This window comes from Dromaius novaehollandiae, chromosome 10 (genome assembly GCF_036370855.1).
Source record: "Dromaius novaehollandiae isolate bDroNov1 chromosome 10, bDroNov1.hap1, whole genome shotgun sequence".
Classification (NCBI taxonomy): domain Eukaryota; kingdom Metazoa; phylum Chordata; class Aves; order Casuariiformes; family Dromaiidae; genus Dromaius; species Dromaius novaehollandiae.
Genome location: NC_088107.1, coordinates 14468707 through 14494288, shown reverse-complemented (window position 1 = coordinate 14494288; position 25582 = coordinate 14468707). Strand labels below are relative to the sequence as shown.

Below are 25582 nucleotides of genomic sequence, written 5' to 3'. Positions count from 1 at the left end.
ATTTCTTTGGCACTGTCAGTGTGCCAGGAAGGTTTTGCAAAGTGCTGTTTACTCTGAGGGGCATTGAAGAATGTTTCCATATCCAGCAGCATGTGAACTCCATAGATTGCACTCTCGCCTTTTTCTTTTGTGATACTGAACATAATTGGATCAAAGTAAGTTCAGGGTTGCCTAGACAGCCATCAGGCTGACGTGGTTAAGTTACGCCACTTTCTGTGAACAATATGAAGCCTGGAAATACATCCACTGCTTTTGACTCTCCAGCTAACTAACCCAGCTCCTGTTTGCAGATACATTGACTAAGAAAGATGCTGAGCACAAGGTCAGACCAAGGCTTGAATTCAGCCTCCAGATCCACACTGAAAAGCTCAGCAGCTCTGCCTGTGCATCCCAGCTGACAGTGGCACTACTGCTAAACCCAGTGTGGGAAAGGACTCGATTTTCTCTGAGACCTGGTGCTGTGTCCAGGATGTGCCAGAGTCTAAACAACAGCTGCAAACACTTATTTTCTTATCTCATTTTCCGCTCTGGGAACATCTCCAGGTTGAACAATAGGCATTTGGGTTCTCTATTTTCTGGCTAGAGGGAGACAATGGGAGTCAATATTAGCGAAGTTGCTCCATGTAGATCAAGGACAATTACTATAAAAAGAAGAGGACGTTTTCAAGGAACTCCCCTTCCAGGGAACAAAAAGGTGCAGGGCCATTTGCCACAGGCTCAGTCCCTGGAAACGTGAGCTGCTCAGTGTGCGCAGCAGACACGGCGTGACTGCACGTAGCCAGAGCTGGAGCGCTGCTCCGGGTTCACGCTAACACCGAAGTGAAGGATTCCTCGTTCCGGTTGGATTTTTAATACTGGCCCGTTTCAAGGGTAGAGAAGGCTGTAGACTCTATGTGCATATCTGTGAGCAGGGTAAAGAGGCAGTTTTTTGTTTGTTTTTTTTTTAAGAGGAAAAGTGATAGCAGAAAATCTAAAAACGAGGAATTCAAAGCACAGTAAAGAGAAGGGTTCACACCACTACATCTGTCGAACTGGCACGGGGTCTGGGTCAGAGACCTTCCAGGTACCTGTGTGCTCAAGTCAGCCCCTACCCGTTGAGGCATAAGGGAACGATGGAGCTGGGCTGTGACTTGCTAAGCCTGGACAGGACCTGTCTTCCCAGCTTGACATTTTAAAATGCTATTGAGGTAAAGAATAAGGTTTTTTTTCTCCTTCTCCCACTGAGCGTGCAACTTTTGGTACAAACAAATTTTGGTTCCAAGCAGAAACACACTTTTGCACGTTTATGTGGGGAAATGAAACCTTTGGGCTGTGCAGATGGCTTGTGCTGCACGGCGCACACTTCCTGGAGGTGGTCTGTGACCACGCGGGCTGTTTGCCCGCAGCCTTGGCAGGAGCGAGCAGAGGCGGTGAGCCCAGCTCGCAGGCTGCCGGGCGCGAGGCCGGCCCTGAGCGCCGAGCCCGCGAGGCCGAGCCCGGCCGGTGCTGCCGGCTCCGGGGGCGCGCGGCGGGGGCAGGGGCAGGGGCAGGGGCCGCGCAGGCAGGTGCCGGCTGCAGGCACGGCGAGCAGAGCCGCCCGGCGCCGGACGTCAGCGCGGGGAGGGGGGAGGCCGCTCCGGCTCGGTCGCTGAGGCAGCGGGAGCCTCAGCAGCATCCCTGAACGCCAGGCAGTCAAACCCCTCCTCCCCGCCTCCCGCTCCTTTTCTCCCTCCCTGCCTCCTTTGCAAAGATGGCAACCGAGGGGCTGCACGAGAACGAGACCTTGGCATCGCTGAAGAACGAGGCCGAGAGCCTGAAGGGCAAGCTGGAGGAGGAGAGGGCCAAGCTGCACGACGTGGAGCGTGAGTGGGGCCGGGGAGCGGGGGGGCGGCCGGGCGCGCGGGGGGCGGCGAGCGCGGTCTGCTGCGGCGCGGGGCGCGGGGCGCGGGGCGCGGGGCGCGGGGCTCGGGGCTCGGCTCTGCCGCGCGGGGACCCCGGGCGCACGGGGGACCGCGCAGCGCTGCCGTGCTGCGGGAACCCGGGCCCGCCCGGGAAACGGAGGCGTCCCGCTCCCGGCGGGGCGCGGGCAGGGCCCTCCCCCCGCGCGCGGCTGCTGCTGTCGTGACAGCGGGTCTTCCGTGTTTGCCGAGGGCGCGGCCGCGCCGCCCGGGCCGTGCCCGGGTCCTGCGCCGTGAGGGACGGGAGGCGGCGCGCGGGTCGCGGCCTCCGCGGAGGCGCCGCAGAGCGGTGGCTGGAAGCCGTGCGGGGCCCCGGGCCCTGGGCCCGGCTCGGGCTGCGGATGCAGAACTGCTCGTTGGGCCGGATTTGGTGCGGGGGGGAGGGCGAGAGACCGGGACGGGAAGAGACTGGGACATGTTTCGCTCAGCGGATCCTGAGGTTGATTTGCCTCATTTTAGTACGCGTCTTAGTGGCAGAAATAGAGGTGAAACCTAGCCTCGTGGAAGATGATGGAAACTTATTTAACAAGGCCAGGATTTCACCCGAGGTATCTGGCTCAGAAAGGTACATAGTTCCCGAAAGCAACCGCTCTTCCCCCCAGAAACAACTTACAGCCGTCTGGAGCTGATTCAGAGGCGCTAGGTGATTCCACCCTGCAGCTATCAGTGCTTAACTCGTTGTCAGCTGCAGCTTCCAGAGGTACGGTTAATGTGAGGTAGATGACACGGACGGAGTTCAGCCTCCTCTGCCTCCAGTTCAGGATAAAAATGAGTTAACCTTATTTTTATGGAACTCCTCAAAAACATATGAAGTCACCTGAGATACAAAAATGCTTTTTATTTTGATTACTTCATTTTTATAATTACGACGATGCGTTAAAATTCTTTTTTGAAAAAAAAAAAGTGTAATCCCTCTATTCCTCTGAAATCCTATGGCTCATTTTGCGAGCAATTTTAGTAGGTCATTGCAACTTTTATTTCTTCCGTTTTGATGCCTTAAATGTTGAAGAGGACTGTGAGTCTGTTTTGAGATGTTAATGTTTTGTAAGACCAAGGGACTGGCAAACATTCCTAAATTGGGGGGGGGGGGAATATTCTTTTTCTAGAGCAAATAAAGCATTTTCTTGTTTAAATTGGGTAATCATATGTTATATCAGTGTCCTATTAATAGGAATCATTAAATAAATGGAGATGACCTTGTTACAGAAATGTTACTGTAAATCATCATAATCCTACGATGTAATTTCTGTATCAGAAGTAGTGAGGTCTCTGTTCAACAGACCACTCAAGCATATGCTTAAACCAAATTAGATCAGGAAAGCAGAGTTTTACCTATGATTGCAGTGATACTGTAACTGTGTGTGTCGTGATAGTCAGCCATAGGATATTTATGTCTTTCAGTCATATGTAAAATCTGTAAAGTTATGTTGGAAGACCATGTTTACTTATCTATGACATGATTTCCAAGAAAAAGTCTTACATACTGCAGCCAGCGCTCCCTCATGAGATTTTATATCATTGATCAAAGCTTTTGGGCACTTAAATTATTCCCAAGAGCTCTTTCTACAGAGGTTAGAAGTTCCAGAATAAAGCATTTCTTTCTTTCTTTTTTTTTTTAATCTAAAATTATATCTTTCACATTCTTTTAGTCTGATCATGATTTTCCCTCCATGGTTCCCAGAACAAACAACTGGCTGAATTAGGATTGTCCTTATTTGTTCAACTGATTTTGAACTGCAGCTCTCAAAAATGTGGATGGAAAGAGGAAATACCAAACATACATTTGATTTGCGGTCCTACAATTTTAAGGATTCAATTCTACCACTTAGAATTTCAGGTAGAGATAAAACAGTTTGTCTTGTTCATCTGATTTTTAAGGCCAGAAGAAGCCATTAAGACCAACTGACTTCCAAAACTGAAAAGATCAAAGACTGATACCCAGTATTGTCCGCATCAAGTCCACAACTTCTGTTCAGACCAAACATATGTTTTAGAAAAATAGTCCGCTTTATCTGGACCCTTGTAAAACTACTCAAATTACTTACTGACTTTAGCTGATCTGCTTCCCTGAGTGGATAATTTTTAACACTGTTCTGAAACAATATTGGAGATTGCTTCAAAATAATTATCTGATTCTAAAATGTGTGCTAGGCGGGCACAAGCTTATTATGGCTGTGGTTGGAGATAAGCGTCCTCAGAGAATCAGTAAAGCTAAAATAGACAATTCCACAGAGTCTAGGTTGTACTGACATAGTGGAAACACTGCCTATTGTCTGTGGAACACTTGTTTTTTCAGATATTTTCTGGAGACAAACATCTTTCCAGCTGCCATAATAACCTTCTATCCACTGTTTTCAGTTCTTTTGATTGGATCATTTAGCAGGGTTCAGTGGGCAAAAGGAGAGGAAAAATGTATCTTTTCCTCAGTGGGCTTGTATGGTACTTTCTCAGACCTTTTCACTTGCTCCTGACCCCTGTTAATGATGATTCTGTAATGGACAGGAATGGTGGATAGCACTTGTGCCCTGGCTGAGTGAGAGTGGCAGAGCAGAGATTTCAGGTGAGAGCCTTAGGCTGGCACAGTTTGCAGGGCTGGTATTTCTGAAGAACATCTATGGAAAAGCTATTCCGTTAGAAATCAGTTTCTGATTTAGGCAGAAATTGCTCGTCTGACCCTGTGCCAGCGAATAATCTCAAATAATGTTAAGGATGCCTGTTCTTCTGGTTTTCTTGCAGCAGCTCTAGAAAAGACAAAGGTGTGAAGCAGCAGCATAGCTCCAGAGCAGTCACCTGCCGTGCAGGGTGTGAGCTCAGTCTCCAGCATTGTACTGAAAAGCCTAAGCTTTCCTCCGCCAGCTCATTAAAGCATGTGAGCTTCTGCCTTTATTTCAAATGGTTTGGGTCAGGTGTTGCCCCTTTAGCTAACAGCAGCTGTGTTGTCTTAGGTTTCAGTGTGGACAAGCAAACAACATATGGAAGGCCTGGATCCTATTAACTCCTCTCTGGATTGAGTCATTTTTAATTCTGGTGCCGGGGTCTCCAACCCCTGCCCCAGGACCTCCACTCCATCGTGAGACTTGAGGCGACTTCCACACTCCATGGTGCTCAGTGTGAGCTGTATGAGAGCACTTGGAGCTGCCACGGGGCTCCAGAGCACAGTGTGCCCTGTTCAGCTCCACGCTGAAGCAACAACACTGGAGCAGGGCAAACCACTTTTCTCAGATGGTGATTTTCCCCAGATGTGCACAGATGCCCCCAGCATGAGGCATCAGGGGTTAAGTGAGATGGCTCAAGTTGTGTCCACTGCAGTGGGCTGAATTTTACATCAAAGTGAGTTTGCACAATTGGAAATTATGGGGGAGGGAGGGTTAAGAATATCAGCTGAAAGTACTGCTATTAAATGAAGTATAAAATAACTAACTTCTGCTGCAGAGGATGTTGCTCAGGAAAGCTGCTTGGCTGCCCTCCCTGTTTCTTGTTCTCGTAAAAGAAAATGTTGACCTACTCAAGGTCTTTGAGGTCTATAGGCGCTGTTTGGACGTTGGGTAGCGCACTCTTAGGGAGAGCATTGAGCTTCTCCGCTCGCTCGGAGCTGTCTCCTGCCAGCACCTGGCCCAGAGGGCTCCCCCGCTGCCACGGCAGAGCCATCTCCGGTGCCGACAGCCAGTACCATCTTACCCTGCATCGCAGATGCCGTGTGCCTGGGACTCTCGCACCCAGAAGGGTCTTACTGTGAAAACCTTGGAGATTGGGTGCTCACCCCCTTCTTTTTTATGACTTTTCCTCCATGACCCAGTAGCTGTCTTCTCTCCTACTTGAGTACCGCTGGACATGTGTTAGGCTGGAAGCTGTCCGTGATCTTTCAAGCCTCAGTCAGACTGAAGATTTCCCAGTAAGAGGGGAGAAGGGGGCTGGGTAAAATATTTTTTAGTTATACTTGGATGTGATAGTTTGTGAGAGCTTCAGCTGCTACAGCCCTGAGTGAGTTCATCCATACCTTTATCTGACGAGTGTGTTCATACACTGCTCACTGTGGCACAGGGCTTTACAGCCTGTCAGCTCTGAAACAGCATTCATTGGTTTACACCGTAGACTGATACTTCATGGATTTATTCCTGCAAGTAATGTTACTCAGGAGCATAAAGGTTTGCCAGGGCAGAGCTGTGATATGGGTCTCTCTTAACGATCAGTTCTTTGCAGTTCACCAGGTGGCAGAACGCGTGGAGGCCCTGGGCCAGTTCGTGATGAAGACCAGAAGAACCCTGAAGGGCCATGGAAATAAAGTGCTCTGCATGGACTGGTGCAAAGACAAAAGAAGAATTGTGAGCTCTTCCCAGGTATGCCACTGTGTAGATGTTTTTTCAAAGCTAGTGTTGGGCGTTACAGAAACCTTCTGGCTGTGGTGTGTACCACTCTTTGCAAATGATACCTATATATAGGGTAAATGCTTTCAAGATGCCCTTAAAGCAGTTCATTGGGAACATACTTGTTCATAGAGCACAAATCCAAGTTACTGAGCATTGCTATGCGTGTTGTAGTTAAAACCCTAAAGAGTTTTTGCCCATACATATACAGATATCTCTAAGTATTCCCTACTACAATAGAAAATAAAGAGAATGCATTTGAGGCCAAATTACACTTTACTTCCTTGTTCTTTACAAAGTCAATATTCAGTAATTATTTCAATTCATGTATTCAGAAAAAATACTTAGGAAAAGGAAGAGGAAAAACTTTGATTCTTCTAGACATCTCTGTGCACAGAAATTTTTTCTGCAGTCTGTGATTGGTGCAACCTTGAAACCCTCAGCCATCCTGCTAAAATTACTGCATTTGCTTGGGCATTTTGAGAAACAATCCTAACACCTGCTCAAGACCAGTCTCTTTAGCTGAGAGAAAGTAATGAGATAATTACTTTCTAGATGTAATGGTTCATCCTGAACCCAGAATGGTAGTGAGTGAGCTTGTTACGTCTCACAGCTGTTTGCGGGCCTCTATGAAATGCAAGGGTCTCACCTGAGGGATGAAAAGAGGCAATCTACATAGCAAGCCACCTTTGGAGTTACTGTCTGTTGTTACCATTCATGGTGCTCTTAGCAAAGAGAACCAAAGTTTAAATAATTAATGTGATATTTTTAAGTGGTAAAAATATCAGTGTATAGATCAGAAAGCTAAATAGGGAAGCTGTAATGCATTTTTTGCACTTTTGACTTCAAGAGCTGTAATGAGTCCAGGTACAGCAAAAATCATTTCTTACCAATAAACATTTCACTTTCAAAATACAGGGAGGATAAGCAATATTATGTGCATAAGACAAAGCAGCTGGCCTGAGCACATAGACAAAGTGATTATGTTGCTTTTTACTGAGTGTTTTTATTGGCTCGTGAGCCAGTTGCGTCAAAGGATAGTTGAAGGTTAAGTAAGTGTAGTGAGAAGTAAAGAGAAAAGCAGATAAAGGACAGGAAAGCAAAGATGAATAATCAGATTTCAATATTCATAAATAGCCCCCATGAGTGCTGAGAGTGATTTGTAATATAGGTCACCTATTGTATTTGTAACGCCCTTGCCAGAGCCACCAACAGCTTTTGTATGGTAGATGTGACTGGCTTTACAGATGGTGGCTATAGGCTGGGAGAGCTACATCATCGCTGTAAGGAAGCAAGGAAGGATTAATTCTAGTAATGGCTTCCTGAGGAGATGATCTTTTCTATGATGTGTGCTGTAAATGAAAGAACTTCTCATAAACAGGCTAGGGGAAGCCCTTTTAAAAATAAATCAGTCTTTTAAGCCCACATTAGTCATCTCTTTGAGGAGAAGATACGCCCTTCTGGTTAAAGCAATAACTAGCATGAGGAGTGTCTCCTCTGTGCTTCATTATGACCATTGTACTATTCTTAAGATGAAGACAAAAATTTCACAAGGGAACTGAACAGGGGATAGAAATGAGCAGCAGTGTTTTCCCCAAATATTGGAAGTAGGCTAACAGTAATGCATCTGGAAGTCCTCAGTTTCTCAGCAGTTCTGTCTCTGTGTACTTCCATTTAGGACGGGAAGGTGATCGTGTGGGATTCCTTCACCACCAACAAGGTAGGTAAAACTTTGGAGTAAGCCTGAGATTTCTGTGCGTAGGGCAAATGATGGTGGGATAACAGCGGTGGGTTGGAGGGCTCGCAGGTGTGTCGCAGAAGGCTCGGGGACGATTGCATAACCGTCAAACCTCCAAAAGCACCTCAGGCTGAGGGGTCCAGGGCAAGGGAGCTCACTTGCCGCACCTCCGAGCAAAGGGCCTGCCCTCTGGAGTTGGTCATGCTCAGCAGCGTGCCGCTGCAGGGTGGGGTCTGCCCCCGTTGCTGGCAGAGGGGGCTCCCAGCACGCGGCCCCGCACGCAGGGAACGGCTGCCTCGCCACGCGCTGCTGCGGAGGAGGGCCGGGCTGGTGAAACATAGACCCTGCCTGGGTAACATCTGTACCAGCTGCCATGTGTAAAGAACTGGAACCCGTCAGCCTTGGTGTTCACCGTGACATGGTGTCGCTGCTTCTCCAAGCCCTGCCAGGGCTGCCTCAACACCCACAGCTGCAGATACCTGAGAAAAAACAGGTTGGTTGTAACTCACCTGCATGCATAGAGCAGTGAGACCCTTTTAAAGCGCTGAGTCCAGTAACCCCAATAAAAGATGTTCTGTGATCAGTTTGGGGCTCATCAACATGGTGGGACGTGTCAGGAAGGGAGTGACTGGCCATCTTCCTGCTGCTGCTCTGTGTTATATGGTCGGGGATTACCCAGCCTCGAGTTGGGTTATGACCGGGGGAGGCATCTGTATCTTTCACCAGCCCCAAGGAGGTCCCACAGCAATGTTAGACATATTACTCTATGCTAATTTCCTTGCACCAGTTAGCAAAATGGTGATACCTGAGCTTTATGGAGATCCTGTATTTCAGGAACACGCAGTGACGATGCCGTGTACCTGGGTGATGGCGTGTGCGTATGCCCCGTCCGGATGTGCCATTGCTTGTGGGTGAGTTCCCAGTTTCTGCAGCTGCTTGCACAGAGGCTTTCCTTGTAGCAGTGTCCCAGCGGCTTCGCAGATGCTGACATTTATGAGCTCGCATGTCTTGATCATGGACAGGAGGACTGCACTCAGTGCCTCTGATCCTGTTCCCATAATGGTTCATACACACAATCTCCACTGACATCAGTGTGATAACATCTGTTGTATAAGCATGGCAAATAATCCTCTTGCAGCGTTTATATCATGGCTTAGGAATTCTGCCTGCATGCAATTCTCAGTTCCAGTTTGGTTGTGTGTATTGTATACATCTTTTAAGGGAAAGCTGTTTTAACCATGATCTTAGAGGTGCAGAATTAGCACAAGGATATCTGAGGGTGAGGTCAGACATTAAGGATTATCAGCCCTTGAACAGATCTTGGGAAGGGGGGAGGAGGGGACCCCATCCTCAATAAAGATAACCTCCAACTTCTCTGAGGGCTCAGGTTTGAAGAAATGGATTTTTTCCAGGGAAGAAAACAAAGAAATGTGATGTTGGTAAAACACCTTTTAAAAATGGACTGGATGGGTTAGACAAAGAAAGCTTGGGGCAAGAGAAGGGAACCAGGGAGACTCTTTTACTGTGCAGCTAGCAAAAATGGAAGGAAGCAGACTGAGACAGAGAAACTTCATAAATGTGTGTGGAAAGGGATTCTGGAAATTGTATGATTTTGACTAAAACTCGAAGGTGGCAAGAAAGCTCTGTCTTCACTCTCGTAAGACAGGCAGGGAGGGTGTATATGTGTTGCATTACCTAGTTCTGTGTATCTGTTGTGCTGTCAGTTAAGTTCTGTGCACTTAATACACGACACAGAATCATTAGTTGGCAGCGTGCTGGGGATCTTGGAGACCAGGGCATAGCCTGAATCTGCTAGGATTTCAGGAAAGAGTCAGAGTGGGCACATCTGGCCTGTGAGACCCATTCATATCTGGTGTAGATACAGTTGGTAGTTGGACACATTACCTACAGAGTCAGTATTTATATTGCCATTTTTCCAAACTCTTTTTAAAAACCCTGTTTCCACACGTATTAATTTGCTGTACCATCTTTCCACAGGAGTTCGGTCATATTTATTAAGGTAGATAAATAATGATGTTTTAAAGACTAATACTCACAATCACAAAGGTCAATAGAAAAATGCCGGTTTGGCTTTATGCAAAAAAATTAACCCTAAGGTGACTGCTGTCTCACCTCCCAGTTTATACTTTACGGAGGTTTCTTTCAGTGCCATTTATAAACTAGATGAGGGCAAAAAATACTGGATTTCAGCTGCTGAAGTACTGTAAAGTAAACAATGTGGTGAGGCATCTGGGGCTTCCCTGCACAGGGAGATCCCAGCTAGCATAATACAGGGAAGTCAGTGATCGTCAGGATTTGGCAGTGCAGCGCTGCCAGGTGGTTTCCTTCGTATCACTGCTTGCCTTTTGTCACTGCAGTTTTAACCAGTTGCCTTCTCTCTGTTATTACTATTATTATTCTCTTTAGAGGCCTGGACAACAAGTGTTCTGTGTACCCACTGACATTTGACAAAAATGAAAATATGGCTGCAAAGAAGAAATCCGTTGCAATGCACACAAACTACTTGTCTGCCTGCAGCTTCACTAACTCAGACATGCAGGTAAACGCATTCCCCACCTGCTGCTCGCTGTCTAGCCGTGCCTAACTTGGGCTGCGTTTGTACTTGGTGCAAGTAACCTTCCTCGCACCTGAAGCATTTTGGCACCCAGTGCCATGTTCAGCACCATGCCGGGGTGGCTGGAAAACCCTCGCTGGTGGCAGTGAAGGTGCTGCGAAAGCTGCTGTAAGGAAATGCTTGTAGCAGCCCATATGGGGGCTGCCATCGTCACGGCTGCTCCCTGCAAAGGCCTGTCCCTTTCGCTGCTCCCCGGGGAAGGGAGCTCGCTGCTACCAAGTGCATTCTCTGTTCATTGGATCTCTGCTGGCTTGTGCTTTCAGGAGCTCAGACTAATACAAGTAGATAAAAACCCCGTTCGGGTAAGACTAGATTGGGTATGTGCTGTGCCAGCTGGTGGGGGACTGTGGTGTTTGCCTAATCTGTCCTGGATGTTCAGCCAACTTTGCTTTTGCAAGTATTGTGCTTTCCTTCTTAGTACTTTTTGTTCGTACCAAGTGAGATATGTGAGCTCAAGATGAGGGCCCCACAGGGCTGGCTCTGTCCGTACATGTAGTGGCGTATTCCCGAGAGAGAAAGGAAGTGATGTTATCCCCGTTTCGCAGCTGGGATTTGAAGCACACAGAAGCAGCAATTGCTCAAGGTCACGGGGGAGTCGATAGCAAAGCAAGGAACAAAACCCAGCTCTTCTGAGGCTAGGCCAGCTTCCTCTGCACTGAACATCCAAAAGATCTGTTTCTCCAGGAACATGAAAGACCTGAAAGAAGCCAGAATAATCCTCTCGCCCACTCTGGCTGTAGCATTTTAACGCTCAGTACGGCTCTGTAGCAAAATAAAGGGAAGGAGGGAGCATTTTCATTGTTCTCCGTGGCAGCAGGGCTGGTACAAAGGGAATACACTTGTTCCCTTCTTTCTAGATATTTGGAGCTCTTACGAAAGAAATACGAGCTCTGATTGTTTCTATTTCAAGACATGAGATACCCAGGAGTAAGTTGTTATTTGCCATTCTGTGGTTTCAGTAATGACTCTGAGGTGCTAATTCAAATCTATTGCCATGGAAACAGAAGGCATGGAGGTACCGCAGCGCTCAGGCACGCTTAACTGTGACCTTGCTATGCGGGAGCCCTGTATAATTAGAACAGCATCTAAATTAAGTGGAAACCTTTTGGTGAGATACAAAAAACAGTATTTTGTTTTCTTGTCTATACCTATATGCATTGTGATTAAATCCTACAAAAGGCAAAAAATATTTATTTTTCCTAACAAAAAAGAAAGAAAAGTTGGGTCTTTTTTCTCCACATTATATATAGAAAACATTACATACCAAATTACATTGATGTTGAAGGGAATGTATCACTGTTAAATAATACCAACAGTGGATTTAGATGCTGTATATACAGTGATTCAGAGACTTTTCTGAAGAATTTTTAATGCAATTTTATTGAGATTGATAGGCTTATGCTTTTAAGTGAACATTTATAGCTCTGCTTTATTTAAAAATAAAGGGCTGTCTAAGCCTCTGTTAGGGGACAGTTTTGTAGAAGATCATAGAGCATGTTGAATTTCTTATCTCTTTCCTCTTATATAATGACCTAAATATTAAAATTATTCACCAGCTCTGAAGCTGTGAGGTGAAACGAGCGTGCTGTGCTGGCGTTTCCTAGCCCTTGCCGGGGTGTGCTGGGCAGCTCTGCTCACCCGGCTTGCGTCAGCAGTGGTCCTGGTCCTGGTCCTGGTCCTGGTCCCGGCCCGTGCTCGAGGCTTCCCCAAGCCCAGCGCCAGCAAGAGCAAGGAGTGCCCGCAGCACCCGGTTTGCGAGTGCTGCCGTGCTGCCCCTGCTGCTTTCTCGAAGGGGTCGGGTTTCCTGCAGAGGGGTGAAGGACGGGGGGATGTAGGGGCTGGGGTCCACAGGTACCTGGTAGGTGCAATGGAAAGAGAGGAGAGCTGGAGGTGATGCATCGTTGGTTAAAGCCGGCCTCAGGCTGTGTGGTGCTGCAGGATGTCCCATCCTTCCCAGCCTTGGCCCTCACCGCGCTCCCGTGCCGGGCCTGGCCAGCTCTGCGCTGGGACAGGCACGCGCCTCCTTCGCGGCACCCAGACTGGTCTGGCCGGAGGGAGCGTGTCTGTCTCAGCTCCGCGCAGAGTCAGGAGAGACTAGATTCTTAAATCAGGTGTCCACAGCCATGGCGTGTGATAATGCTCCCCATGTGACAGTGCTCTGTGTATATTAATAGCAGTGGTTAACTGGGATCTCGAGTGTTCTGCATGGGGAAGCCAGCCGTGCTCCCAGCTCCCACGCTTCCCAGAGCTGAGAGTCAAAACGCAGCCCTGGGGAACGCTATGTGGCTGAGAAGACAGGAGTGGGGGTCGCTGCTCTCCCCCCACTGCTGCCTTCACCCTGGGCTTGGCACCGCGAGGCGCGGGGTCGGTGGCGGCGGCAGGGAGGAGCGGCGCTTCCCGGGCTCCCCCAGCGGTGTGCAAGTGCGGCCTGTTGCCGCCAGGTGACAGGCGAGGATCCCCCATGCCGGGCTGCTGGCGCCCCGGTGGAGGGAAGCCAGCGTCTAAAAGCAACGATCCATCATTCCTTTCTGGTTTTATGTGACAATACCCTGAACTTGAGTCCAAAACATTTTGTGTTAAGTGTTATCTGGAGCTGGAGCTCTGGGTTGCCAACAGACCATCCCCTTACACCTTTAGTTACCTCTACTCCCCTCCTATCTTCCTTACCTGCTATTACAAGAGCAAGTCCTCACAGCTGAAAGTCTCTGTCCCTCATCCTGAAGCACAAATATTCCAGAGAATAGAGAAACTTATCAATTGAGGCTCAAAGCTGGGCTAAAAGATAATTTAGGACTTCCTTCTACCAGTTTGCTAATCTCAAGATATTAGCTTGTCTCTACTGCAGGATTCACGATAGTCTGCTCTGCAATTTTTGCAGACCTCTGTTCATGGCAGAGGTTTTTGGAGCATCTGTCAAACATGATCTGTGTTTAACCTTTATGCAGCTCTGTGAATGTCTTCACAGCTATGTGATAATTTTCTTCTTGAAGTGCATTTTCTTTTTGGCATCTAACTTTGCACTGGGATCCCTTGAGTTTCTGAGTGAGTTCACTGAACATGAAAATAGCCTGTGTACAAAACTGAAAGGTCTCCTAAGTTCGCCTTTGTCTCTTCCATGCTTGTGCACAGGCACCCTTTCAACCTACAGAATTTGTGATTGCATAACAGCTTTGAGTGCCAAGGGGAAATTTTGAACAATTGAGCATCATCAGGATTTAACCACAATAACAAGCCATGATCACATGTGCTTTCTGCAAGCAGATGAGAGAAGCTGTGAGCTATGTTCGGTCAGTATATGCTGAAGTCCTTTCACGCATAAATGGTTTTGGACAAGTGAGAGGTGATGGGCTTGTCAAACAACTGTCTAGACAGACTCACTTCCCTTTCAGAAAATCCATGAAATTCAGTTTATTGGGTTTGACCTCGTTATTTCAGGCAGGAAAAAATGTAGAGAATTAAACAGGTATACTAAAACAGGTATACTTAAATCCAACCTTTCTTTTTGGGTTTTTTTTTGTTTGTTTTTTGTTTTTAACTCCCCTTGAATTCCAGCAGCCTAAGTGTGGAGAGGATTATGTACCTGGGCAGAGAGGAATACAAATCTGGTTCTGCCTCCTTTTGGAGGATACAGAAATGCCAACAGAACCCTACTGACATCATTTCTTCAAACCCCATTGCACAAAACTGACCATTATTTAATAACATGTACACTGTAGTAATAGCTGTGTCAATACTCCTTTCCTTTCCACTCTACCTTTTTTCTTAAAACAAACAAAAACAAAAACGCAAACTCTGCTTAGATCCACATTCTTTTATGATTTTGATTTATAGCATAGTATTATATGAAATTAAAGCTGTTCTTGGTATATGTATAGGATGCCAGGGGTTTCTTCATGAACTTGAAGATCATATGCTGATTTTTGTATCATGCCTTTTCTTGCCGTGTCCTGTAGATCCTGACAGCAAGTGGAGATGGGACTTGTGCACTCTGGGATGTTGAGAGTGGGCAGCTTCTACAGAGTTTCCATGGTCATGGAGCTGATGTCCTGTGTCTGGATCTGGCCCCTTCTGAAACAGGGAATACCTTCGTTTCTGGGGTAAGCAGGAGCTTAATATAAAATTAAAGTATTTGGAAGGGAAAAGGCAGCAAAGCAGAAGGCTCTTGATCTTATTAAGAGAGTGCTGGAGTATTTAGTGGGAGACCCAGTGAAATCCACTCATTGCAAGCACATTTCCCAAGCTGGAGCAAATTAAACCTCTGACTGTGGGGTCAAACCCACACCGCCAGTCTGACTGCAGTTCTGCTTACTTAACAAATTCCACCCCACACTAAAACAATCCAGCTCATGATCAAAACAAAACCTCCTGGGAAAGGAAAAGGCTCAGAGTTAAAGCAGCGGGTTCGTAAAGCAGGCAGAGGTGTGAACCCTCCTTACATGGGAGCCCCTGCACAGCAAACAACCTCTCGCATTTGGCTCCTTTCTCGCACCCAGCTGTTAGGATCAGGGACAGGGTGTGCCAGGCTGCCGCTCAGGGCATCGAAGCGGCGCTGTAAATAACGTACATGCCACTGTGTTGCTCAACTGCTGCCCAGAAGCCAGGGGTAGCTTAGGCACTGGCTTAACTCTAGCACAAGTTGGAGCAGACACAGATGAGGTGTGGCCACATCTTCAGCTGTTGCTAAGTACCCTTCGCCTTCCAGTGGTACTACAGGCATTTAAAGCCCCTTAGTCAGGCAAGCGCTGCCTGCCTCCCTGTCGTGGCCCAGGGGAATACACAAACCTAGCAGGGCCCGCAGGACTAGTTTGGGAAAGTACGCAGTGCATCTTCTCATTCTTGGCTGGCTGCTGAGAGACTGCTCTCCCCAGGGCAACTGAGCTGCGGCTGTTTGGCATTTCACCAGGCAGTAAGTCAGGCAAGGTATAAAGGTGATTTGGACAAGGCTTAGTTCCCTTTCAAGGTGGTGGTGTTCTTTCCCACGTTAGAGGTTGAGTGTGCTGATAGGAGCTGTGCAATGACCTCTCTTAAGGAGGCAGGTTGCTACCAGTAACTTTGCTGGAGGTACCTGGTTTCTAAGGGGAAAGTAGCAGCCAGGAGCTTGCAGCTGCTGCCTCACAGAGGTTACTCTCCCAAGGTGCTGTGGTCCGCACTGGTGCTAGCCCTGTGCTGGTCCTGCTGCTTGCTATTGTGCCAGAGGTTTCTGACCATGGATTAGGAGATTCCACTTGTTGTGCTCTGAGTCGAAGTCCTGTCTATACACAATAAACCTGACCTTTTCTGTTATGGCTCTTTTATTTAATTTCGCTGGCCCATCATGAGTAGATCCTAACATAGTGGCCCAGTTTATCTGCTGCTAGCACAGCTGCTCAGAAGCGTGACTGAAAGCTAATTCCATCTGAGTGCATTAGTCTTCCCAGGCTTTCCTGTAACTCAGCTTACTTCCCAGAAAGGACAGATTCATTCTCCATGAGAACAGCTCAGCTTATTATAGGGCAAAGAATCATAAGCAGCTATGGTACCACTAAGAGAATATGTAATACTTGTGTCGATATAGCAGCTTGGGCATGTCTGTGCTTACAGGGACTTAACTCATCAAATGCAAAATACCGCCTCAGCAAAGATTTATCTTAAATTGATTTGATGTGGATATAGCCTAAGCAGTAAGCAGTACAGCCTGAAGTTGCCTGTACTGTATTATGGCTACATAATACAGTAATCTTGAGGTAGAATAAGCAATTCCAATACTACAGCATGTAGACTGGGTACTGTTAAATTTAACTACTTAACCAAAAATCACAGCCCTCCTTAGAGAGTTGGGTGAGCTCAGGGCTGAGCCCCTGGCTGCTGTGCTCAGTGCTCTCTGAGCACTGTTCCTTGGGGTAAGTTTGATAGCACTCAGGGGCCCCCATCTCTCCACAGGTGGTTGCTGATTTCTCCTTCAAAACCTTAGGAATCAAAACACCAGGTTGACAGATTGGTCTTGTCCCCAAACTGCCAGAGAGGTCAGTAAGATTGGTGCACATGGAAGCAATGTGAAGGGCTGGGCTTGGATTGTGGCTGGGTTTCAGAGCCCATCTGTTGAATACAAAATGTCTTCCATCCTGTATGTTTTCCCTTATGCAGAAACTACAAGCTGGTACAGAAGGAACACTACCTCTTTTAAATAATGGCATCATTAGTAAAAAAACCTAGGATTTAATTTCGTTAGAGAGTTGCAAAAAAAAAAGAGATGTGAATTGCGAGGAGACTGTTTAGTTTAACTAGCAATTATATCTGCTTAAAAATAAATAATGTGTGTGCTACATTCTGCTCAGCAGAATGTGCTCGCTAGGCAGGAGCAGGCAGGAGGCCTGGCCTGCACCACGCTCCCCACACATCTCTGTGACTACTGGGACCTGCACAGAAAGGCAGAGGTCCCCTGAGCAAGGCCTCTGCCTTCCCTTTGGCAGGGTCATACTTATTAAAACCTCCCATCACCCTTGAGAAAACCCCTGTGTTCTTTCTCCTGTCCCTGGTATTGTGACAGTAATGAGACTCTGCAGCTGAGAATGAGGCCAGAGCTGGCCCTTGGTGTAAGAGACAGTCCCTACCCTGAGGACCGAGCATTAAATGATCTTTCTAAAGCGTAGCTTGGAAGGACAGGTTAGGTTTTCACAATGAGATGAAACGGTGTTACACTTCCTTCGTCTAACCGACCTAGCAATAGAGCGCATGGACACAGAGCCACAGCAGGAGTTAAATCTAGTGGGAGGGTGGGCAGGGGACCCTCCAGATACAATTATTTCATTTTCTATTTCAGTGTATAAAAAGAATTTGTCATAAAACTTTAAGTGCTGGGTATTAATTTTTTATATCAAGCATGTTAAGTGGTAGAGAATGAGTCAGTCATGCAGCTTCGTGTGTTGGTGGGGATTGCAGGACGCAGGCACGGCAGCAGCATTAGCAGAGCAATGCAGTGAGTGCTGGTCGGTGTAGGACAGCATGCACAAGCGCCTCAGGCCTGTCTGCACAAGAACGCCTCGCCAGCCTCCCCTCGCCGAGCGGCACCGCAGCGCTACGCGAGTGCTCCTACTTGGCACCCCCTGAGGGTTTAGCCTGTGTGTCATACGTTCCTCCAAACTCCAGCTGCATCAATTTTGGGGGTTCCGGTATGGCAAACTCTGAGTCTGCTTTGCTGCTTAATTCTCCTCGGAGCTGTGATGTTCAGAGACCTGTGAACGTAGTCGGGCTTGAACATGCACATCAGACACGTGAGGGGTGAATGTCACCATTAGCACAACTGTAGTGAATTTTTTTGTCTTGTTAGGGATGTGACAAGAAAGCCATGGTGTGGGATATGCGCTCTGGTCAGTGCATCCAGTCATTTGAAACCCATGATTCTGATATCAACAGTGTCAGGTCAGTATGTTTCCGGGTGAGGACACATTTGTGATGTTGAGCCATGCACTGGTTCTATTATTGAAGTCTGACCTCATTCAAGTAATGTAATGTGTTCTGGTCTTCTTTTACTCATGCACAGATATTACCCAAGTGGAGATGCTTTTGCCTCTGGTTCAGACGATGCCACGGTATGTTAATTCAGCAACCTAGTTTAGGGAAGATCTGTTATCTCCCAAGTCAGATATTCCTAAAAGACCAGGTCACATCTACAGATGTCTTTAAGTGGCTAAACTGGTCCTGTGACACCAAAGTCATAGAAACAATAATTCTCTAATGTAATATATATATAATGCTACTGGAAAATTCTCATGAGGCTTTTTAGGTGACGTCTGCAAAGTTTTTTGCACGAGATATTCTCCAAATATTCATTACAGATTTTCTATTTTAAGTTTTATAATCAAAATTAATTGTCTTACTAGAAGATATTTGACCGCATGCAGTCACTGATCATAGCATGGGAGGAACAGCTTGTGTTAGAAGGACCAGCACATTACAAGGGCGTGAACAGGGCCTGAACACAAATGTGCACATCCCTGCAAGGGAGGAAGCAAGGCAGATGCAGAGGGGCAGTGGTCTCAGCTGTGCAGTGCAGGGCAGATCCAGTCAGTTGGCCTTAGAAGCTCTGTGTATCCTGGGAATGCAGACCCAGGTTGCCCTTGGCTATATATTCCCTTCCTGTGAGCCTGAGTCATATTTCCAGTGCTTTTTACTGTGATGAGTCATTGCATCCAAGTCATCCTTGATGATATAATAGCTCCTGCCAAATCTTACTATCTATGAACACGCTGCTAGGAGGGGGCACAGTATGTTTTGATTGGTAATTTTGGTCAGTGTGTTGCGTGCAAAATACCACTTATCTGCTGATGCCCTTGGGCCCCTGAGTGATCTGCATGGGCCAGCGGATCTCGCTGCAGTCAGTGGGTGTCCGCAAGGGACAGCAGTCTGTCCATAGGCATAGTCTTGCAGGAGCTGAGCTGACAGTAGTCCTAATTCAAAAGGGAATCTGCAAGAGGTACCTGGCACCTTGCTTCTCCTGTCTATTCAAACATTGCACTGAGTTGCATGAGGGGGAAAGAGTCTTTCTGAAGTACTCTGTCCTCCAAGCATATTTTGAGTCTGCTCCGAAACTGGCTAACCTCAACAGAAATGTTCACCTGGACTTCACTAGATGTGGAGACCTGCCGTGGCACTTCTGGAAAAAATGTATGCTGCTTTTGGATCTTGCAAGCTTCTGCTATAAATTAACACCTCTAGCTCTGTGGTGAGCCCACTGTGTCTCTGTGCATTCGGATGTGGCACTGGAGTGTGTGAGATGCTGAGAGAGACGGAGAAATTCTCCATCATTAAATTCCAATGAGAGCACTCTCTTTTTTTCCCCCCAGTACCACTGGCTCTGGGCTCCTGTGCTTATTAATTCATTTGATGAGTTTTTCTTTCTTAACTATTACTGACTCCCCTGACCTGAATAGGAGAATGGAAAATTCCATCTTTGTACTTTTGACAGAGGCTTCGGCAGTTTCTGCCTACTTGATTGTTTAAATGAAGTTCATGTTTTCCATGTTACAGACTGGTACACTGACTGGTATCCTTGACCTGATTTGTATCCTTGGGGATTTGGGGGAACAGATAATCCTGACTGTCTGGAGGGAAATCATAAAAGTGTGTTCACACAGCAGTACTGTCACCTGAGGTGACCCTGACTCTGTATCAGGATATTTGGATAGAATTATTTATTAGTGCATAGCACTGGGAAACTTTGACTTCAAATACCTGGCAGCTTACCATGATGCTGTGAATAAAACAGTCTTTCCTTTATGTGCAGACTTGAATATCAGACATTTTTCATTAGTTAAGTCTTAATATTAACAAACCCACCTGGCCAGTGTTTGCTTAAACTCAACGTATTACAGAAGATTTTGAGTTAAAATAGTTTCAAAAATGCATTTTGATTTCAGGCCTAACAGGCTGCCATTCTGAAGGGCACTGAAATTTGATCTGACTATACATTACTTCCATGTTAAACAAGCCTAAGTACATTGGCAAATGATTAAAACAGAAATTTAAGGTTGTGGAGGTGATTGGGGATTTTCTCTAAGAAACGGAAACCAAAGATCTGTATAAAAATGTATCAAAAATTATTTTCATGTTGATTTTTCGGATTTGGATGGCATTGCTGTTGAGACAGACAAGCCTCCCATTAGGCCAGTGGCTGTTTTCTGTCCTGTCTCACTCAGAGCAAGGGTTAGTACTTAGGCTTCCCTCAAGCTAAGGGACCGTCCCAACCACCGTGCTCTACAGTCAGTCTTCCTGAAGCAGACGAGGGATTTAATCCTGTCTCTCCTGGATTCCAATTACCATTTAGACCATTGGCTTTAGAGACTGTCCCCTGTGCATAGCTGGTAAGCATCAGCGTACCCTAAAATGTAAGGAACCACCATGGGGAAGCAGGAGGGTAGGCTGAGAGTGAGAGGACTTTCTGTGGGTACCCAGGATCCAAAAACCACCACTAATCTCTTTATAGCAGGACAGACAGGAGGTTTAGAGAAGTGGTTTGGAAAAGCAAGTTCCTCATTCAGTTAATACAAAACAACATTGTGTTGTTTAGACCCCGCTGGGCTCCTGAGGATTCCCAGTTACAGTGGGCAGAAGTAGCAAAAGGAGAGAAGCCAAGCAGCCGTTTCCCGTGATACCTGTTAAGCTGGGGTCCTTCCCACTCACATTTTTTCAACAAGATTTAGCAGCTATTGACTCCAGCCTTTAGTGAGGCATGTGTGTTGTTTTTGTTTTAATCCTAGTGTCGTTTATATGACCTTCGTGCAGATAGAGAAGTAGCAATTTATTCCAAGGAGAGCATCATTTTTGGAGCATCTAGTGTGGACTTCTCCCTCAGCGGTGAGACCTGGATTTTGGATTTTATCTTGGTGTTGGGATTTGTTGCAAACTGTAAAGTTTTGTCAGTTTTAATTTGATAAAGCATTTGTTATTACAGATAAAAGCAACATTAAATACCAAAAGAAACATTTAATGCATGGAAGCCTTTTTTCCTCTGTAAAGAAAAAAATATTCCTTAAGTAACCTAGCTGGCTATTGCTTAGCTGTAGTGACGAAGAATATTTTTCTGGCCCGGCTGAAGGACAGAAATATTTTGCCATCAACTACAGCTGGCCTAGAATTATGTGATAATGATTAAAAACATTCCAAAGGAAACATGAAATGTAACTAAAATATTAAGCACACTCATATAAATAGTTTATAAAGAATAATAAATGATTAATAGATGGTAAAAGTATCTTGGAGGGGCATGAAGACAAAACCATTAACTGTTTTTAACTGCTGATCCAGAGATCTGAGCTAGGGCCCTTTCTTTCCTCCGTCCTTCTTCCCCTGCCCTGAGACAAGCCCAAAGCTGCCTTCGCCACCCCACCCCACCCGTGGATAAGCATGCGGCACGTCTCACCACCCCAACGCGAGCTGCCCCTCGATCATCACGCAGACAGTCTGTGGACAGTCACAAGCCCCATAGCAGGAACTGCTGGGGATAATGAATCACTTACCAAACTGTTCAACCATTTGCATTTGACTTTGTGAAGTTGTTCTTGTGTAAAGTCTGAGCAGAATATTCTTACCTGCAACAGTGCTTTTTCAGTCTCCCATTACTTTGGACTGATCCCTTATCTCTAATGACTGAACAGATTCCATGTATTTTTAACAAATATTTTAAACTAATTTAACTTAATTTTTAACTATATTTTTAACTAACTAATTTTAATTAATTCAGCATTTAATATGGATAACTCAGCTGTGGACTCAGACTGCGGATAACTCATGCACCTAGCAGGAGCATAGCTAGCATGTGGGAAGCAGTGCTTGCAGCCTGCTGACGGGCAGCGGGAGGTCTCCTATGTCAGGCACAGGAAATCTGGGTTGTGGCCGGCTTGGTGATGAATGTCCTGCAGAAGGCCCTTGCTGCAGTCTAGAAATGTTACCCGCTTAAGAGCTTATTTTGTACAAATCTAATTCTCTTTGTAGGTCGTCTACTGTTTGCAGGTTATAATGATTACACCATAAATGTCTGGGATGTGCTGAAAGGGTCTCGTGTGTCCATTCTGTTTGGCCATGAAAATCGTGTTAGCACCTTGCGTGTGTCTCCTGATGGGACAGCGTTCTGCTCAGGATCCTGGGACCACACTCTGAGAGTAAGCATTTGGAGGACTTGGTTTGGGTGTTTAAAAAAAAAAAGAGGGTGAGAGAGGAGTCATCACAGATAAATTGACTCTAGAGGGACTAAAATCCCCCAGATTTTCAACAAAATTAAATGTTTGTAGAGAATCAACAAAGATTTAGGTTTAAGCAATATTTCTCTGTTATGTAAAACAAATGAGCAGGAAATGCAAAACAAAAAATCCCCACAAAATGCTAGCAGAACTTTGAAGAGAATTTTGAATCTATGGCTTAAAATCATAATTTTGCCTCATATCATTGTTGCTGACAGCTTGTACCTATAATCTGTCTTGCCAAATTTTAAATGTTTGAGAGAATAGTTAATGTTGTAAATGATTGTTCAACTCTCTTTCTGCAGATCTGGGCTTAACCTGAGATCCTGTATCTAAAATCAAATGAAGACTTATATCCTGGACTACAAAAGCTGCATAAAAACCACCCCAAAAATCAAATATTTGCTACACTATAAAATGGTGATACTGAAACCACAGATTAACACAACTAGGTAAAAAAATGTAATCTGCTTGAACACGTAGCAACCATCAACTTGTAGTAAAATGAAATGTTTTTAATTCTGTTTTTGAAACTACCTTCTTCTACTAGAACTAGTTTAGATAAATATAAAAAGAGACTTTTCTGTGAAGTCATCTGTATGATAGATATGAGTACTTCTGTGCACATTATGTATTTATTTGCATGAATTGAGTTTCTTTTTATGGTAAATTTAAAACAAACAAACAAAAAAGATTCCTGATTTTATTTTATCAGGGTGTAGCATAGGACTTTGGAAATGTTCCATAGTAGTGCGTTGAATTTTGTTATTGAGAAGTGGAAAGAAAAACAACTCTCTGATACTTTATGATGGCATTATGGATGGCTGAACCTTGGTACTAAGTAGAGCAGCAAAGGGCCCACTGTGAAGGTACAGGCTGTTGTGATAAAAAGGTATTTTTTGTACAAAAAATGAATCCTTTCAATCTCTGTTTTTTCCTACTTCCTTTTTAGATAGAAATAAGTATTTCATCTCTGTTATCTGAATTTAAAGACTCTAAATGTATACAAAAAGATTAACTGCAAAGTCGAGGGATATAAACATGATTTACATAATCATGAGGTACTATTTTAACCAGTAGTTTCTTAGAAATTTTTAATTGTATCACTTGATGAGTGAATTTTCTTTTACGTAAAGGGATACTACATGCTGAGCACTAGGCACCATTATGCTGATGGTCAAGTCTTCTCCAAGTCAGTCATAGCCATTCTATGATCATGATTCTTATTTACATGTTGGCCAGTTCACACCACTTTGGCAGGGTAATATAGCCTTAAATGTGTATAAAGGCAATATATTCCCATTTTAAGGTCCTTTTGCCATATGACAGCAGTATAAGTTAATGTAAATACAGATCAGACCTTACAAGCCGAATTCTATAGTCCTTATTCTAACAGATCTCTTACTGAAGTGAAGGCAGTTTTGTCATAATTAGGCCTCGGCATAAACAACAGTGATTAGTTGAAGAACTGCTGTAAGTCATGGTCCTGTAAACATGTGATACAAGTACCATGCTTACCTGAACGAGCAATCGCAGCAGATCGATGAGCAGGTAGGTTTTAGGGAAGCGGTGTAACTGGCCACGTGTGCTTGCAGGACCTGGCTCTCTGTGTGAACGTCATAATGTGATATAAACCAGCAGGACTGGAGCCACGTGGAGCCAACGCTGTAGAATTAAGATATATTCAGGTAAAATGGAGATATAGTTAATTATAGAACTATTGGAAAATTCTATCTGTATTCATACATTGGAAGCTATTGAGACTAGAATGTGTCACCTTTGCTCGTACGGATGGGTGCCGAGTTGAGCTGAACAGAGGTACTTAGGGAGTGAAGTATGGGAGTAATGCTGGGGGCCAGCAGAGTCTGGCCTCCAAAATGCAAGTAATAAGATACATATCTGAAAAGTTGAAAGATATGATTTATATTTAGTTTGAAACAACAGTAAACAGACAATCACTGGAGTTGGCTGTTCACATAAGTTAGATGTTCAATAACCTAATTATATTTAAAAACGGGATTTTTTTTAATTGTATAAAAACTGTTTTAGAAAAGAAGTCTCCTCTTTCATGAAAACATTAGGTTCCATGAATCCATGACCAATTATGGCCATTTCAAGGGAAAGGTCAGCTTTCAGTCCCTAATGAAATAATTCAGCTGTTTCCGCTTGGAAAAGTCAACTCCAGTGCTTTGCAATATTTGTGGTAAACTGTCCCTGTAAAAAAAATGAATGCACTATGGAAAATGTAATGTCATATAGAGCTCACTGTGCAATACTGAGTCACTACACTGTACACATTTGATCAAAAGATGAATATTAATGTTTAGATAGTATTTATTGGTAAGATATTTGTTTTGAACATACTACATTGTGTTGATACTTATGAATGGCCTAAATATAATAAATTGTATTTTACATATTGAGAATGTGTATATAGTCATTTTTTCCCATCAGTTAGGTATTTGTAATAGAAGCTATTGTTTCTGTTTCTTGGCATTTTTTTTTTTTTGAACATACAGTTTCCTGGATCATTTGTCCTGCAAAGAGCCATGTGAAATCCAGATCTATCAGCAAATTGCTTCTGGAATATCTTCTGGAAGTACTCGGTGACCAACAGTAACGGTGAGAAAGCAGTCCTTGAAAATACCTTATCGTTACTCCATCTGAGTTCCTTCTGTATTTAGGGGGCCAGAATTCAGGTTGTGTTTTCCTGCCTAGAAGAGTCACAGCTAATGTGACGTTTCCTTTTCAGATCTTCATGATTTTACCCAGGAATGCACTGAAAAATGCAGAGTGTGTGTCTTGTGGGAGCACAGGATTCTCCTCATATCGCAGAGTGACACTAGAAGTTAGGCACCTAAACACTATCGAGTGCCTGGGCTATCATGGTTTGGGTAAATCGTATTTGCAGATTACCTTAGATGCAGCAGATCAGCTTTCTGCCTTCTCAGCAGAAGAGAACTATGCTAGGATCAGCTGTTGTCTCTGCTTCAGTGTAGGTTTTGTGGTCAGCATTAAGGCTGTTCGTGGAAGTGCTCAGTTTAGACGCTGAAAAAGCACTACCTCAACTTAAGCGCATTGTTTCATTTCCTTTTCTTCGTTAGGTGGGGGAAAGTGCTGAAACAGCCTATTCTGAGTGACATCAGTGCCAAAACTGTCACCAGTTCCAGTGAGAATAGGACAGACACCAGATC

The 25582-nt window shown here is 45.2% G+C and overlaps 1 protein-coding gene across 1 annotated transcript; it reads left to right on the top strand.

Moving 5' to 3' along the window:
- Positions 1-1565: 1565 nt before the first annotated feature.
- Positions 1566-24814, top strand: GNB5 (G protein subunit beta 5). Its single transcript, XM_064517377.1, has 11 exons — positions 1566-1841; positions 6138-6274; positions 7980-8021; positions 8874-8950; positions 10467-10599; positions 14628-14771; positions 17981-18072; positions 18194-18242; positions 20910-21006; positions 22144-22310; positions 22694-24814. The coding sequence occupies exons 1-11, from the start codon at positions 1730-1732 to the stop codon at positions 22703-22705; spliced, it is 1062 nt and encodes a 353-aa protein (XP_064373447.1). The 5' UTR covers positions 1566-1729; the 3' UTR covers positions 22706-24814.
- Positions 24815-25582: the final 768 nt, after the last annotated feature.